Consider the following 15,933-nt stretch of genomic DNA (forward strand, 5'->3'; position numbering starts at 1 on the left):
CGCCGCGCACGGCCCGGGGCGGAGCCAGCGCGCCCGGGGCGGCGGGGCCGCCGTTTGCGTCATCCACCGGGCGGGGGCGCGCGGCCGAACGGGGTTGGGGGGGCAGCACCGGGCACCCCCCACCCCCGGGTGCCCACCCGCTTCCAGCGGGGAACCGGGTACGTCGGTGCTTCGGGGGGTCCGGTGCTCCCGGTGTGGGCACTGGCACCTCGGTACCGGGCACCGGGTGCTCGGTGCCGGGTAGGTGCTGGCCCGGCTGGGAGCCGTCGTGCTGGTGGCACCCAGTGCCGTACACCAGGGCTGTCACCGGCGGTGGCATCGAGGTGCTGCATGGCACCGAGGGCACGCGCTGCCCCAGCCCCTCGGTGTGCCGCTGCCCCCGTCCCGGTGAGGCCTGGCACTGCCGGTGTCATGTGCCAGGACTGAAAACGGGGCCTCACGGGGTGCACGGTGCCACCACCCGCAGCAGCGTGGCCTTGGCCACCCCTCGGTGCCACGATCAGGCAGGGCGCTCCTGCCAGCCTTGGCCACCCCATCCGTGGAAGGAGCCGGTGCCGGGGTCACTCCTCGGCCCCGTGACATGGCCCAGCCCCGTTCCCGCAGCCCCCGAAGGGGTTAAGCCCACCAGCCCCGCTCCCCTGGAGCCGCTGGGACCGGGATGCGCAGGCAGGAGCCCAGGAGCCGCCGACTGCCAGCTCGACTCCCACGCAGCACCGCCAGCCCCACGGGGCCAGGCAGGGAGGGAGCTGAGCCCGCCGGGGGGCTGGGGGCCGCTGGGGCTGAGCCCACCGGCCGCAGGGGACACGGGGCCAGCGTGGGCGATGTGGCACGGCCGTGGGGCCAGCAGAGGTGGGATTGGGGTAGCTTGAGGCCGATGGTTGGGTAGGGAGATGGGGAGCTGCGTGCGGGGCCAGGTGCTCCCCATCTGGCACCGGGTCGGCGCGGGGGGCTGGGGGGGCGGCGGGGGGATGGGGGCTGTGCGGTGCTGAGTCAGCGGTAATTGCATTTCCTGCCCAGAAGTAGGCGAAGGGTCTGGGCTGGATTCTCCCAGCGAGAGCACCGGGCTAATCCCAAAGCGGGAGCGTGTGTGGGTGAGCGGGAAGAGGCCTCCAGCCCGCAGCGCGGGGAGGCACTTCCCCGCTCTCAGAAACCCCAGAAGTGGCTGCATGAGCTCGGCCGGAGCCGGAGGCAACCCCTCCTGCTGCCCCCTGTGCTGCTCAGCACCACGGCACCGCTCAGCCTGGCCCCAGGCAGGAGGGCGAGGGCACCCCCGTTGTGCCCACCCCAAGGCACCAACCCCAGCCCTGCCGGGATGGGATTTGCTGGGCCAGAACTGAAGGGGAAGTGAGAGGAGACAAAAGGAGAGGAAAGCCCCTCTCGCCCCTCATGCTGGGGGGGGTTTGGGGGGGTTTCCAGCCTGACCCAGGGCAGGTTTTTCCCAGGGGATCACGCTGCTGCCGGCCCCAGGGGGATTCCCAACCCCTGCGGCCCACGGTGGGGCCGGTGATGTGGGCTCCGCCGCCACCTCGGCTGTGCTGGTGGGGCTGGGGGCCGTGATGCCCCCTGCTCCTGCCTCTTCCTAGGCCATAGCCCCCCCCCCTGCACAAAGCAGAGCCCCCTCTCCCCACTGCGGGGCTGCAGCCAGGCCCCCTCCTGCTGCTGGAGCCCAGCTGGGGGGGTCCCCATCCTGCGTCTGGGGGGTCCCCATCCTTCGTCCGGGGGTCCCGGCCGGGGTAGACGCGTTCAGGCCCTGCAGCGCTGGGCACCCGGGCGGGGACAGGCAGGGCCGGGCAGGGCCGGGCAGGGACAGGCAGGGCCGGGCAGGGACAGGCAGGGCCGGGCAGGACGCGCTGGGTTCTGCTGCCTCCTGCAGGCATTCCCCGGCCAGTGCCGGGCCCCTTCCCCGCTCCCTGTCGCCTCCCTGCTCCCCCGAGCCCGCAGGGACAGGACCGCTCTCCCAGCAGGGGTTCGAGCAGGGTTTATTGCCAGGGTGGGAAGGAAACTGGAGGCCAGCGCCCTGCCCAGCGCCCTGCTGCGTCTGGATCCGCACCGCTCTGAGCTCAGGGGCATCGCGCGGCCCCCTCCCAGAGCCCGCGTGGCCATTGCACCGTCCCTCCGGAGCACACACGGCATCGCACGGTCCCCCCGGGGCGTGCTCATCCCCCGAGCCGTGTGTGACATTGCACGGTCCTTCCAGAAGGCAGCTGGCGTTGCACGGTCCCCCCAAGCTCGGGGCATCGTCCCCGTCCCAGCGTTGGGCAGGACGCCGCGGGGCTCCTCGTCCGTCTGCCCAGGCGTGCGCTCTGTCCGTCCTGCCCCTGCCGGGCAGCTCCACGGGCACTTAGGGTGGTTCAGGCTCCCCCAGAAGGGGGGTGTTGAGCCCCAAGGGTGCCGGTACCTGCCCCGGGCACGGGCACCGCGTCCCTACGCCACATCCTGGCAGGTGGAGAGCGACGAACGCCGGCGGGGACTGGGGCAGCCGGGGCAGCGCGGGTCGATGGGCCCCACGCAGCCGGCATCGCTGGCCAGCAGCCACAGCTCCCGGCGGAAACGCTGCCCCAGGAAGGCGTAGAGCAGGGGGTTGAGGCAGCAGCGCAAGTACGCCAGCCCGCCGGTGACCAGCAGCGCCAGGTCCTTGCGGCGGCTCTGGGCGCAGCTCACCTCCCAGCTGGCCAGCAGCTCGGCCGTATCCAGCAGCACCATCAAGCTGTGGGGCAGCTGCAGGGCCACGAAGACCAGCACGAGGGCCAGCAGCACCCGCAGCGCCCGGTGGGGCTGGGTGCCGCGAGCCGCCAGCAGCGTCCGAGCCACGGCCGCGTAGCAGCTCGCCATCACCAGGAAGGGCACCGCGAAGCCCAGCACGACCTGCGCCAGGTTGGTGGCCACCCGGGCCGCCCGCGAGACCGCCGGGGGGAAGACGACGCGGCAAATCCGGAGGTCCTGGTGCTGTTCCGCTCGGCCGTAGATGAACTGGGGCAGCGCCAGCAGCGTGGCCAGCAGCCAGGCCAGCCCCGCCGTCAGCCAGCCGTGGCGGCGAGCCCGCGGGCGCAGGCGGCAAGCGGCCGGCACCCGCACGATGGCCACGTAGCGGTCCACGCTGATGCAGGTGAGGAAGAGGAAGCCTCCGTAGAAATTGAGGGCGTAAATGCCCTGCAGCGCCCTGCAGGCGGCCGTGCCCGGGGCCCAGCCCTGCAGCGTGACGGTGACGGCGAAGGGCAGCGTGAGGAGCAGCAGGAGGTCGGACAGGGCGAGGTGCAGGAGGCAGACGTCGGTGACGCTGTGCGCCCGGCGGTAGCGGGTGTGCGTGAGCAGCACCAGCCCGTTGCCCACCGTGCCCAGGAGCAGGAGCAGCAGGTAGACGGCCGGCTGGTAGGTGCGGGCGAAGCCCTGCACCTCCTGCTTCTCGCACAGCTCGGGCAGCATGCCGTCGTCCCACGAGGGGTCGTACTCCCAGGAGTAGAAGTCGGTGGTGGCCGCTGTCTCCATGGTGGTGGGGCTGGGGTTCACCTGCGCAGAAGGATGAGGAGCGAGGGATGCTCCGAGCGTGCACGGCAGCCGCAGCCGCAGCCCCGCTGCGGTGTGCAGCCTCCACCCAGCCCCGTGGAGCAGCACGGCTTGCCACAATGAGCCCCGGCAGCGCCACCGCCCCGGCCCCGTGTGAGCCGCCCTGTGTACAGCGCGGTTTCTGTCTCACACCCTCTCCGAGGCTTTTGCCTCGCTCAGTCATTGCGAGAGCAGCCGTGCCCTTCCCGCGCTCCCTGCTGCAGCGCAGGGCTGGAGGGGAGACGTGAGCCAAGCACCAGCATCCCCAGCACAGCCCCAAACCAGCCCTGACCCTGGGGGCTCGCACCTGGGGGGCTCGCATCCAGCCCATGGCCCTGGGGGGCCCCATCCAGCCGGCCCCCAGGCTCCATGCCAGGTGCTGTGGGTGCGCAGGGACCTTGCCAAAGCACTCGCATGCTTGTGTACAGGTCCTGGGGACTACTGTGGGGCTCAGCCCCACACTGCCTGGTCCTGATCCCGGCCAGGAGCATCTCCCTGCCTCGCACAGGTCACGGGTAGATGTGCCCAGTGCTCCCAGTGCTCCCAGCTCCCAGTGCCCAGTGCTTCCAGCTCCCAGCCCTGCCACGGTGGAAAGGGGCAGCACCGCAGCCTGGCACAGCACCGCTGGGCCCTCATTGCTGGGGAGCTCAGGATCAGGCACAGCTCTGACCCAAAACAGCCTCACGGCTGCCGTCTCCCTCCAGCACCATCAGTGAGCCAGGGCTGCAGCAGGGCCTGAGTCCCAGCGCCGGGCAGGATCAGTCCCCAGCAGCTCCCCCAGCTCCTTCCCCGCTCTGGGTTTGGGGATGTGGAGCACCCAGCACTGCTTTGCCCTTCCCCAGGGCGCTGCCTTCCAGCCTTGCAACCCACAAAGCGTGCAAGAGAACGGTTTAAGGCAAAAATAGGAGCCAGAGAGCGGTGTCCCCACCCGGTCCCCAGCGAACCCTCACTGCAGCCCCTCACCTTCTCCATTGCACTGCAGGACCTCTCCCCTCCTCGCCCAGATGCTGCGGAGCCGCCGGTGTCTCAGAGCTCTGCAACCTGTGGTTTGAGCTGTGCTGCACCCGATACCGAGAGCTGCGCTGAGAGCACAAACCCAGCCCCAGGGGGGAAGGACGGGCAGCCACGACCCTGCTCCGGAGCCGTGTCCCACGTCTTTAGCTTTGTGGCCAGCATCTGCCCGCCGGGTGACAGAAATAGCTGTGCTCTGCTCAGCGCTGGTGACACCGGGCTGGGGACAGCACCTGGGGGTGGGAGGAGAGCCGGGCTGTGAGCAGGGGCTGGTTGGGGATTCCCAGCACTTCCAGGAGACCCCAGCCCACCCGGGGCTGCTGTTTGCGTCTCCCACCCCGTGCGAGAGCCACGGGGGGGCGATGCCAAGGAGAGGAGCATGGGCTGCTGTGGGCTGTTGGCACGGGGCTGGGCGCAGGCAGGACGCTGGCCTGGAGGGACAAGCGGAGCCGTGCTCGGTCCAGGCACGGCTTGTCCTGGTGGGAAACGGGGGCTCCAGGATCTGGGGGCAGCCGCTGGAGCGTGTCATCCCCCCCACTGCTGGGGTCCCACACTCTGCTCTGTCTCCAAGCCCCCGTGCCCCCCCCCAGCGCTGGGGGGACGACCTGCTGGTTGTTGACAACATTCCCACCTCCTCCTTACGGGGCAGATTAGGATCTGTGGGGAAGGGGCCCCGCTTTCCTCTCCCCAGGGGGGAGCAAATTGATTCCAGGCTCCAGCAGGCTCTCTGCCTCTCGCAGCGGTAATCCCTCAATCCCCCTTTCTCCTGGCTCCAGACATCTTCCCCTGGCTTATCCCAGCTCTGCGCAGGGTCCCTGCTGGCCCCAGGAGCTCCCAGTCGGAGCCCCAGGGCCGCGGAGCTGCTGGAAGCTGGCTGGAGGCTGGGCACGGGAGGGCTGGGGGCAGGTTCCCCCTTTCCCTTTCCCTTCAGCGCTCACAAGCTCCAGGCCTTCGCTCCGTGCCCGTTACAGGGGTGCCATCCTGCTGGGGGAAAGGAAAGGGGCAGGGGTCCCGGGGGCAAATGTCCCGGCACGGCTCGGTCGGAGCCGCCAGCACTGCGAGGGGCTGGGGGACAGGACGGGAGGGCACCTGCATCCCCAGCCCCGGGGACATGGCTCCAGCTCCCCCCGCAGCCCCCCTGCACCTGGGGCTTTCTGTTCCCTCTTTCACCGCTTGCTCCGGCCTCAGCTCCGCTCCTGCACAGGAAGCAGCCCCGGCACTGCCAGCCGTGCCGTCCTGCCCCTTGCAGTGAGGTGCCCGGCCACGCTGGGGTCCTGCCCAGCACCGGGACCCTGCTTGGAGCCAGCGGCCCCCGGAGCACCCCCGTCCCTCGGGGTGAGCCTGCAGCTGCCCACCGAATTCCCCGCAGGGCACCGCACGGGCTGGGGGGCAGGCAGCGTATGTAGGACACGCGGCTGCCACCCCCCTCGGTGGGTGTCTGGCATATTTGGGAGCAGACACGGGCTAAATCCCAGTCTTCTGCACCACTGGAAGGACAGGCGACCCCTAAACCCGCAGGCCTTAATCTGCTGCTTGATTACAATCACCGCCACATCTGCTGCCACGGGGCTGGCGGGCGCGGCGTAAATAAATCCCTCCCCGCCTGGGCTGCAGCTGCGGGTGCCTGGAACACATCTGGGGGGGACTGCACCGTGCACCCCGTGCCCCCACCCATGCCCCACGAAGGGCTGCTGGCACCCAGTGCCCCTGCAGCCCCTGGGCTTTCGGTGCTGAGGGGTCCCGGGGCTGCTGGGTGGGATGCCCGGAGCTGTTGGGACCAGGACTGGGGGTCCTGGAGATGCTCAGTGGGGGGACTGGAGCTGCTGAGAATGGGACCGGGGGTCTTGGGGATTCTTGGAAGGGTCTCCGGGGCTGTTTGGGGAGGGGACCGGGGGTCTTGAAGATGCTCGGTGGGATGCCCAGGGCTGTCGGGACCGGGACTGGGGGTCCTGGGGCTGCTCGGTGGGATGCCTGGGGCTTCCAGGACCAGGACTGGGGGTCCTGAGGATATTCGGTGGGTTGCCCAGGGCTGTTGGGGGCAGGACTGAGGGTTCCGGGGATGCTCCTGGGGATGCCCGGGGCTGTCAGGGCCGGGACCGGGGGTCCCGGGGTTGCTCGGTGGAACACCCGGGGCTTGTCGTGGACCAGGACCGGGGGGGTCCTGGGGCTGCTCGGCGGCAGCTCGGCGGGGCCGGGGGCTCTGCGCTTGGCTCCATCCCCGTCCCAGCATCCCGCCCGTCCCGGGGCCGCCCCGCCGCCGCCGCCCCGTGGGCGGAGCCGCCGGTCCCGCTCCGCCGCGCGGCTGCAGCACCGGGAGCGGCGGCGCCGAGGGCGCTCGGGGCGCTCCAAGCATGGGCGTTCGCCGTCTCCTCGGGCTCCTGCTCGCCGCTTGCGCCTCTTTCCTCCTCCCCGGCCCCGGTTGCCTCGCACGTAAGTGGGGCCGCGGCCCCGGGAGCCGCCGCTCCGCACTGCGGGACGGAGCCCGGCATCCCCCGGGCATCCCCCGGTCCCCTCCCTCCGCCGCCCCGGTGTGTCCCCCCCCCCCCCCCCCCTCCCCCCCCCGGTCCCCCGTTCTCCCGGGCATCCCCCGGCGTCCCCGCCCGGCGTTTTTCCCAAGGTCACCGCCGGACCGAGCGGCCGGGCGCCCCCCCCGCGCCCCGCCCGGGGCTGCCCCGCCGCAGCCCCCCCACCCCTCCCCGGCCCCGGCCCCGCCCGGTGTCTCCGGTGGCCCCGGGGATGCTCAGCACCGTGAGCCGCATCCCGCGTCCGTACCGGGGAAGGAGCCCCGGTTCCGGCAACCCTCGGGTACCCCGAGGAGGGTGGGGGCAGCCCCCGGAGCCCCCCCGGTGCGGCTCCGCCAGGACCACGGGCAGCGCCGCCCGGCCCCGCCGCAGGGATGCTCGGGGCTGCTCCCCCCCAGGGGGGGCTGGGGGGGGGCGCTGTGGGGGCCGGGGGTAGCGAAGGGCCGGGGCCTGGTGTCTGCAGAACAACTGAGGCGGGGGGCAGCGGGGGGCGGGGGGGGGTTGGAGGGCGCTGGATACGGGAGAGGGAGGCAGGGGGTGATGATGGGGGCATAGGGGGATGGGGGGGATTTCTGGGGGGTGGGTTTCTGGGGGGATGGATCTATGGGGGGGTAGAGCTATGGGGGGGTAGAGCTATGGGGAGATGGATCTATGGGGGGATGGATTTATGGGGGGATGGATCTATGGGGGGAGGCAGACAGGGAGAGATGGAGGCTTGGGGGGGGGGGGGGGAGGCTGGCATCCTGGGCACACCGCAGCTGCCCTTGTCCCCAGCCAGCCCCCCCCCAGGTGCAACAGACCCACCCGGAGCTCCTCCAGGACAGCTCACCAGGGGCTGCCCGACCCCAACCCTGTGAGGGGCTCGGAGCCCCCAACCCCACCACGGTCCCCTCTGCGGATGCTACCAGGATTTGCGCCTCCCCCTGCCCCTGCAACCCCCCCTCCTTCCCCCTTGCCCCCCCTCCCAGAGCCCCCAGCGGGCTCCTGGCCCAGCAGCTGCCCCTGGGCCATGTGGGACCGGGCCGGGGGGAGCGGGGCTGGGTGGGGAGGGGGCTTCCCCGGCCGCCCACGGCAGTGCGGAGGCAGCTGGTGCGGCGCCGGGAGCCCGCAGAGGTGCGTCAGCTCCCGCTGCAGTGGGAGGGCAGAGGCAGGAGCCGAGCTGCCAGAGCAGGATCCGCTCTGCCGGCCCCGTGGGCGGCTGGGGGGGGGCGATGAGCCGCCGGTGAGGACCCTTCCCAAAAGTGGGGACTGCAGGAGGGGCCGGCAATGGCAGCGCCACCCCCCCCCCCCCCCCCCCCCCCCCCCGGGTTCTCCGCTCTGGGCTCAGCGGGGCGTGGAGACGCAGAACCGCTGGGTCACGGTGCGGGGCGAGGGCCCTGCTGCTGCTGCTGCCACCGGTACGGGGCTCGGGGGCTGGCTGTGGGATGGCTGCCTCCACCGCCCCATGGATCTGTCACCCCGTGGGTCCCTCACCCCATAGATCTACCACCCCATGGATCCACCACCCCCTGTCTCCATCACCCCTGCCTCAATCTCCCCTTACCTCCAGCACCCTGAAGCTCAATCTCCCCCACCTCCATTGCCCCGAGGCTCCATCACCCCCTGCCTCCATCACCCCTTCCTCCCTTCCTGCATGCTGGCACCAGGGAGCTGCTCCCCACTGCATTTCCCCACCCTTCACCCATGCTGCTGGGGACACGGGGTCACCGCACCCCATATCAGACCACCCCCCGGTGCTCAGCACCCCTTTTCCCCACAGGACCCTGTTACGATGAGCTGGTCGCGCCCCTCTACTCCTCATCCATCGGTGCCTCCTCCAGATACAACATCTTCTACTCAGCCAGCTTCGCCCGGCTGCACAGTGAGTCCCCCCCTGCCTGCGGGGCTGGGGAGAGCACATGGGGACCCCACCCCCCTGTGGGGCTGCCACAGAGCTTGGGGGGGCTTTGGGGAGGGGGCTCCTTGCAAGGTCCCACCCTCAGCATCCCCCAAGGGTATGGGGAGCTCCCCCAGCGGGGTGCAGTGGCCGGGCTGAGAGCGGCTCTGTTTGGGGCTGCGGGGTCCCGCCTGAGCCCCCCCATCCCGCAGGCACCAGCGGCTGGTCCCCCGACCCCCGCGACAAGCAGCCCTGGCTCCAGATCGACCTGATGCAGAAGCACAGGATCAACGCGGTGGCCACGCAGGGGACCTTCAACACGTACGACTGGCTGACGCGCTACATCGTGCTCTACGGGGACCACCCCAGCAGCTGGAAACCCTTCTTCCAGCAGGGCAGCAACTGGGTAGGAGCCGTGGGCTCCCCCTGTGGGGTTGGGGTCCCCTGGGAGCAGGGAGGTGCAGGGGGAGCTGGCCCTGTGCTGAGCTGTCCCCCTTCGTCCCCAGACGTTCTTCGGGAACGTGAACGAGAGCGGGGTGGTGCGGCACGACCTGCACTACCCCATCCTCGCCCGCTACATCCGCATCATCCCGGTGGCCTGGAACCCCCGGGGGAAGATCGGGCTGCGCCTGGGCCTCTACGGCTGCCCCTACCGTGAGTACCGGCCCCGGTGGTCCCCGTGCGGGGAGGGGCCCGGGAGGGACCCAGCCCCACAGCCGCGAGGCACAGGGCCAGCTCCTGCCCCGAGGCCAGCGGTGCAGCCCATCTCTGGCATGCCCAGAAAACCCTTTTCCCATCAGGACCGCGTCCAAGCAATCTGCAGCCATTAGATATGACATAAACCTGCCCCAACTCTTAGCACGGTTGGAGAGGAGCGCTCCCAAACGCCAGCGTGCCTGCGGCTGCAGGCGGTGACACCGCTGGGGCCGCTCTGCCTCTCCCCCAGGGTCCCACGTGCTGTACTTCGATGGGGACGATGCCATCTCCTACCGCTTCCGCGCCAAAAAGATCAGCACCATGGAAGATGACATCTCCTTCAACTTCAAGACGGTGGAGCAGGACGGGGTGCTGATGCACGGGGAGGGCTCGCAGGGCGACTACATCACGGTGGAGCTCAAGCAAGCCCAGCTCTTCCTGCACATCAGCTTAGGTGAGCCGGGGCCGGTGGGGGGCAGCGGGGCCAGGGGGAAAGGGGCCGCAGGGTGACGGTGTCCCCTCCCCAGGCAGCAGCCCGGTGCACGCCACCGAGGGCCACACCACGGTGGCAGTGGGCAGCCTGCTGGACGACCAGCACTGGCACTCGCTGCACATCGAGCGCTACGGCCACCACGTCAACCTGACGCTGGACGGGGAGGTCAAGCGCTTCCGCTGCCACGGCACCTTCGAGCATCTCGACCTCGAGACCGAGGTGGGTCCGGCGAGCGGGGAGCTGCCGGGCTGCCGGCCCCGCGGGGTCCTCGGCGTGAGGCTGAGCATCCCTCTGCCTCCCAGCTCTTCTTCGGGGGGGTGATCGACCAGGACAAGCAGCACCTCACCTACCGGCAAAACTTTCGGGGCTGCGTGGAGAACATCATCTTCAACGGGGTCAACATCGCCGACCTGGCCCGGCACCGGAGATCCAACATCCGCTTCGAGGTGCAGCCCCCAGCCAGGGGGCAGGGGACCAGCCCCGCCATGGGGTGCCCCCTTCCTTGGTGGTCCTGTCCCTGTTGTGGGGTGACCCGTTTCCAAGTGGGGGCCGGGTCCTCAGCCCCCGCTATGGGGTGACCCCTTCCCTAGGGCCGTGTACCCGCCATGGGGTGACCCCTTTCCCAGGTTCAGGCTCCACTTTGGGGTGACGTGAGGCTGGAGGCTGCCACACTCAGCCAAGCGGCCCCACATCGATCACGCGAGGTCGTCCCTGGCCTGGGGCACCCATCCGGCATCACCAGGCAACGGGATCGAGCGGGGCAATCAGGGACGGGGGGGGCACGGGGTGGATCTCCCTGCCACGAGAGCATCCCATCCCTCACCACCTCCCGTGGCTACCCACAGGGCAGCGTGGGCCACTACTGCCAGGACCAGGTGAACACCCCCATCACCTTCGCCGGCATCAACAACTACGTGCAGGTGCCGGGGATCCCCCGCAGGAACCGCCTGGCCGTCAGCTTTCGTTTCCGCTCCTGGGACATGGCCGGGCTCCTGCTCTACACCAGCTTCGCCGACCGCCTGGGCTCCCTGGAGATGGTGCTGAGCCAGGGCCAGATCAACGTCTCCATCGCCCAGCCCGGCAAGAAGAAGCTGGAGTTCGCTGCAGGTGGGCCGGGGGCAGATATATGGGGTCTGGGGGTCCCGCTGCGGTGTCGGTGCCCCCCCCTGCATGCCCACCTCTCCCTCGCGCAGGGCATCGCCTGAACGACGGCTTCTGGCACTCGGTGCAGCTGGTGGCACGGGAAGGCTCGGCCGTGGTGACCATCGATGACGACGACGGTGCTGAATTTCGGGTGGCGCACCCCTTCCAGCTCCGCACCGGCAGCCAGTACTTCTTCGGAGGTGGGCGCAGGGTGGGCAGGGGTGGGGGCGTGGGGTACCCGGGTGCCTCTCACCCCTCACCCCGTGCCTTGCAGGCTGCCCCAAGCCGGCCTCGCTCACCGGCTGCCGGTCGAACCAGACGGCCTTCCACGGCTGCCTGCAGATGCTGAGCGTCGACATGCAGCCTGTGGACCTGGAGATGCTGGTGCAGCACCGGCTGGGGAAGTACGCCGAAGTCTTCTTCAACGTCTGCGGCATCACGGACAGGTACTGGCTCGGGCAGAGGGTGCTGGGGCCGGTGGGGCCGGGACCCAAACCCTCTGTGCCCCCAGGTGCACCCCCAACCTGTGCGAGCATGACGGCCGCTGCGTCCAGTCCTGGGATGACTTCATGTGCATCTGTGACCTGACGGGGTACAAGGGAGAGACCTGCCACAAATGTGAGCGCAGTGGGGCAGGACACGACGGCACCCACAGCTCTCTCCGGTCCCGGGTGCCCATCTCATGTCCGTTCCCCCGCCCCATTTCCCTCTTCCAGCCCTTTACAAGGAGTCGTGCGATGCTTACCGGGTCAGCGGGAAGACCTCGGGGAACTACACCATCGACCCGGACGGCAGCGGGCCTCTCAAGCCCTTCACGGTGTACTGCGACATACGAGGTGGGTGCAACAGGGGCAGGCACCCGGCTCTCCCCCTGCACCTGGGGCTCAGGGATGGAGCGAGCTGGGGCGTCCCGGGGGCTTCTCCTCACACCCCCTGCCCTGCAGAGGACCGGGCATGGACCATCATCCGGCACAACCGCCACTACGCCACGCGGGTGACGGGCTCCAGCGTGGACCAGCCCTACCTGGGTGCCGTGGAGTACTGGAACGCCTCCTGGGCCGAGGTCTCAGCGCTGGCAAACGCCTCCGAGTACTGCGAGCAGCGCATCGAGCTGCACTGCTACAACTCCCGCCTGCTCAACACCCCCTGTGAGCGCCGGGAGGGGAGCGGGGCCGTGGCACGGGGCTGTGCCGTGGGCCATGCCCTGTCCCCCCCGTGTCCTTACCCTCCCCTGTGCCTCCAGCCGGGCTGCCCTTCAGCTTCTGGATGGGTCGAAACGACGAGCGGCACTACTACTGGGGGGGGGTCGCGGCCGGGCATCCAGCGCTGCGCCTGCGGGCTGGACAAGAACTGCGTCGACCCCCAGTACTTCTGCAACTGCGACGCCGACCACGCGCTGTGGTGAGGGCTGGGGGCTGCGGGCATGGGCTGGGGGGGTCAGGGTGGTGGTGGGGAGCACCCCCTGCGCAGCCCCTCTGATGCACGTGCCATCTGCAGGAGGACGGACAAGGGTCTGCTGACCTTCGTGGACCACCTGCCCGTCACGCAGGTGGTGGTGGGAGACACCAACCGCTCCGGCTCCGAAGCGCAGTTCCTGCTGGGGCCCCTGCGGTGCTATGGAGACCGTGAGTGGCCAGAGCTGTGTTGGGTCCTGTATCCACGCTGGGTCCTGTATCCACGTTGGGTCCATTCCCACATTGGGTCCTGTATCCACGTTGGGTCCTGTATCCACGTTGGGTCCTGTATCCACGTTGGGTCCGTGCCCGTGTTGGGTCCATGCTCACGCTGGGTCTTGTATCCACATTGGGTTCATGCCCACGTTGGGTCCCATACCCGCATTGGGTCCTGTATCCATGTTGGGTCCATTCCCACACTGGGTCCATGCCCGCATTGAGTCCTGTATCCACGTTGGGTCCATGCCCACGTTGGGTCCCATCCCCATGTTGGGTCCTGTACCCACATTGGGTCCATGCCCGCGTTGGGTCCCATCCCCGTGTTGGGTCCATCCCTGCACTGGGTCCATACCCACGCTGGTTTCCATGCCCACCTCTCACCCTCTCCTGCTCCCCGCAGGCAACACCTGGAACACCGTCTCCTTCAACAGGGGCGCAGCCCTGCTCTTCCCCACCTTCCAGGCCAACCACAGCCTCGACATCTCCTTCTACTTCAAGACCACTGCCCCGTCCGGCGTCTTCCTGGAGAACCCCGGCTCCCGAAACTACGTCCGCGTGGAGCTCAACAGTACGGGCGCGGGTAACGGGGGTGCAGGGCGGCGGCGGGGCTGGGGTGCCCCTGCCGACACCGCGTCCCCGCAGCCACCAGGGACGTGGTGTTTGCCTACGACATCGGGAACGGGCACGAGAACCTGACGGTGCGCTCGGCGGTGCCCTGGAACGACGACGAGTGGCACCAGGTGAAGGCTGAGCTCAACGTGAAGCTGGCCCGGCTGCGGGTGGACAAGCTGCCCTGGGTGGTGCGGCCGGCCCCGCCGCAGAGCTTCGTGCGCCTCGAGTTCGACAGACCCCTCTACGTCGGTGAGAGCCCCCCCCGCCCCGTGCCCTATGTCCCCGTCGTCCCCGTGTGCCGCAGGGCGCTGAGTCTCGTCCCGGCTGCAGGCGCGGCGGAGCACAAGATGCGCCCATTCCTGGGGTGCCTGCGGGCGCTGCGGATGAACGGGGTGACGCTCAACCTGGAGGGCAAGGCCAACGAGACCGAGGGCGTGCGGGTCAACTGCACCGGCCACTGCCAGGACCCGCCGGTGCCCTGCCAGAACAGCGGGCTCTGCGTCGAGCGCTACAGCCACTACAGCTGCAACTGCAGCATCTCCGCCTTCGACGGGCCCTTCTGCAACCACGGTGAGCGGCTCCGCGCCGCGGGCACCGCGGGGGGACCCTCTGCGGGGCCGGGCTGGGGGAGAGGAGCCGGCGCCCCCGTCACCCCCATGGGTCCCCCGCAGACATCGGCGGGTACTTCGAGGAGGGCACGTGGGTGCGGTACAACATCCTGCCCATGTCGCTGTACGCCGCCCGCGAGTTCGCCAGCATCGTCAGCAGCCCCTGGCAGCCCCTGCCCGGCTACAACCTCACCAGCGAGGAGGTCAGCTTCAGCTTCAGCACCACCTCGGCGCCCGCCGTGCTGCTCTACGTCAGCTCCTTCGTCAAGGACTACATGGCCGTGCTCATCAAGGATGATGGTGAGGGCGCTGGGGGGGGCTCCCCCTGCCCCCAGGCCGATGAGCAGCGCTGCAGCCGCCTCGTGCTCTGCCCGCAGGGAGCCTGCAGCTGCGCTACCAGCTGGGCACCAGCCCCTACGTCTTCGCCCTCACCACCAAGCCGGTGACGGACGGGAGACCCCACCACGTCAACATCACCCGCCTGCATCGCACGCTGTACACGCAGGTACGGGGCCTGGGCACCGATGGGGTGGCAGGGGGTGCGGGAGGCTCTGCGGGTGCTGACGCCACGCGCTTGCCCCCCCCAGGTGGATTACCTGCCCGTCATGGAGCAGCAGTTCTCTCTGTTCGTGGACAGCAAGCTGGACTCGCCCAAGAACCTGTACCTGGGGCGCGTGATGGGTGAGCTGGGTCCTGCCCCTTGCGCCGGCATCTTCTTGGCCCAGCTCAGCCCTTGGCAGGGGTGAGCCACCTCCTTCTGTGCCCCCGCAGAGACCGGCGTGATCGACCCCGAGATCCAGCGCTACAACACGCCCGGCTTCTCAGGCTGCCTCTCGGGGGTGAAGTTTAACAGCATCGTCCCCCTCAAAGCCATCTTCCGCCCCACCAGCGTGGTGCGGCCCTACAGCATCCGGGGGGAGCTGGTGGAGTCCAGCTGCGCCTCCATGCTGCCCCTCACCACCATCCTCATCCCCCCCCGAGATGGACCCCTGGTACATGGGCACGGGTAGGTGCTGTGCTGGGAGCCCCGGGGGGGGGGTGGGAGTCCCCGAGCCCCCCTTAGATAAGCACCAGGTGCTGCCCGGGTGATGCGGAGGCGATGCTCCAGCCCAGAACCCCGTGGCCCCATCCCACCCACCCGCTTTGTCCCCGCAGAGTTCCCCCACGTGCACGACGACGGCTGGATCGGGATCATCATCGGGTGTAAGTGAAACGCCCGGCTGGCGTCCCCTCGCCGTGCCACGGGTTGTCCCCAGGTCCCCTCCCCAACGTCCCTCACCGCCGCCTTCCCCGCAGTCGTGACGTTCCTGCTGCTGCTGCTCGGGGGCTTGCTGGTGCTGCTCTACCTCTACTACCACCGCTACAAGGGCTCCTACCACACCAACGAGCCCAAGGCCATCCAGGACTACGGCGGCACCGTCAAACCGCTGTCGGTGCGCAAAGACCAGAACCTGCCCCAGATCCTGGAGGAGGCGAAAGGCGATTAGCGGGGCCGGGGAGGGGTGGGACGGGCTCGCAGCCCCCCCCCGCGGCCACGACGGGGGCCGCCCGGAGACCAGGAGCGAGCGTCGCGGGACCAAAGGGCCGAGCACACCTGAACTGCCAGCACCGCCGAGCCAAAGCCGGCCCCGTAGCCGGAGCGTGGCCACCTCCAGCCCAGCCCGGCCACCGGCACCCCCGGGCCCCTCCGCCAGAGGCCACCCGCTGCCAGAGCCCCCGCTCCTCAGCGGGGACCCCCCCGGAGCACCTCACAGCC

The 15,933-nt window shown here is 69.9% G+C and overlaps 2 protein-coding genes across 2 annotated transcripts; one reads left to right on the forward strand and one right to left on the reverse strand.

Moving 5' to 3' along the window:
- Positions 1 to 1,989: 1,989 nt before the first annotated feature.
- On the reverse strand, positions 1,990 to 5,338 carry CCR10 (C-C motif chemokine receptor 10). Its single transcript, XM_035347652.1, has 2 exons — positions 4,507 to 5,338; positions 1,990 to 3,507 (listed from the first exon to the last, which is right to left on the reverse strand). Exons 1-2 carry the CDS (start codon positions 4,513 to 4,515, stop codon positions 2,425 to 2,427), a joined length of 1,092 nt encoding a protein of 363 aa, XP_035203543.1. The 5' UTR covers positions 4,516 to 5,338; the 3' UTR covers positions 1,990 to 2,424.
- A 1,489-nt stretch (positions 5,339 to 6,827) lies between these two features.
- CNTNAP1 (contactin associated protein 1) lies at positions 6,828 to 15,802 on the forward strand. The gene is given in 26 exon segments (XM_035347645.1): positions 6,828 to 6,984; positions 8,836 to 8,937; positions 9,165 to 9,358; positions 9,459 to 9,606; positions 9,899 to 10,102; positions 10,176 to 10,360; positions 10,444 to 10,587; positions 10,987 to 11,248; positions 11,335 to 11,484; positions 11,559 to 11,730; positions 11,796 to 11,902; positions 12,001 to 12,120; positions 12,229 to 12,432; positions 12,528 to 12,583; positions 12,585 to 12,685; positions 12,782 to 12,909; positions 13,358 to 13,525; positions 13,600 to 13,818; positions 13,900 to 14,139; positions 14,241 to 14,477; positions 14,555 to 14,682; positions 14,765 to 14,858; positions 14,949 to 15,124; positions 15,126 to 15,183; positions 15,333 to 15,380; positions 15,474 to 15,802. Coding segments are annotated over 26 exon segments (3,915 nt in total). The 5' UTR covers positions 6,828 to 6,905; the 3' UTR covers positions 15,665 to 15,802.
- Positions 15,803 to 15,933: the final 131 nt, after the last annotated feature.

This window comes from Oxyura jamaicensis, chromosome 27 (assembly GCF_011077185.1).
Source record: "Oxyura jamaicensis isolate SHBP4307 breed ruddy duck chromosome 27, BPBGC_Ojam_1.0, whole genome shotgun sequence".
In the NCBI taxonomy this organism is placed as follows: Eukaryota; Metazoa; Chordata; class Aves; order Anseriformes; family Anatidae; genus Oxyura; species Oxyura jamaicensis.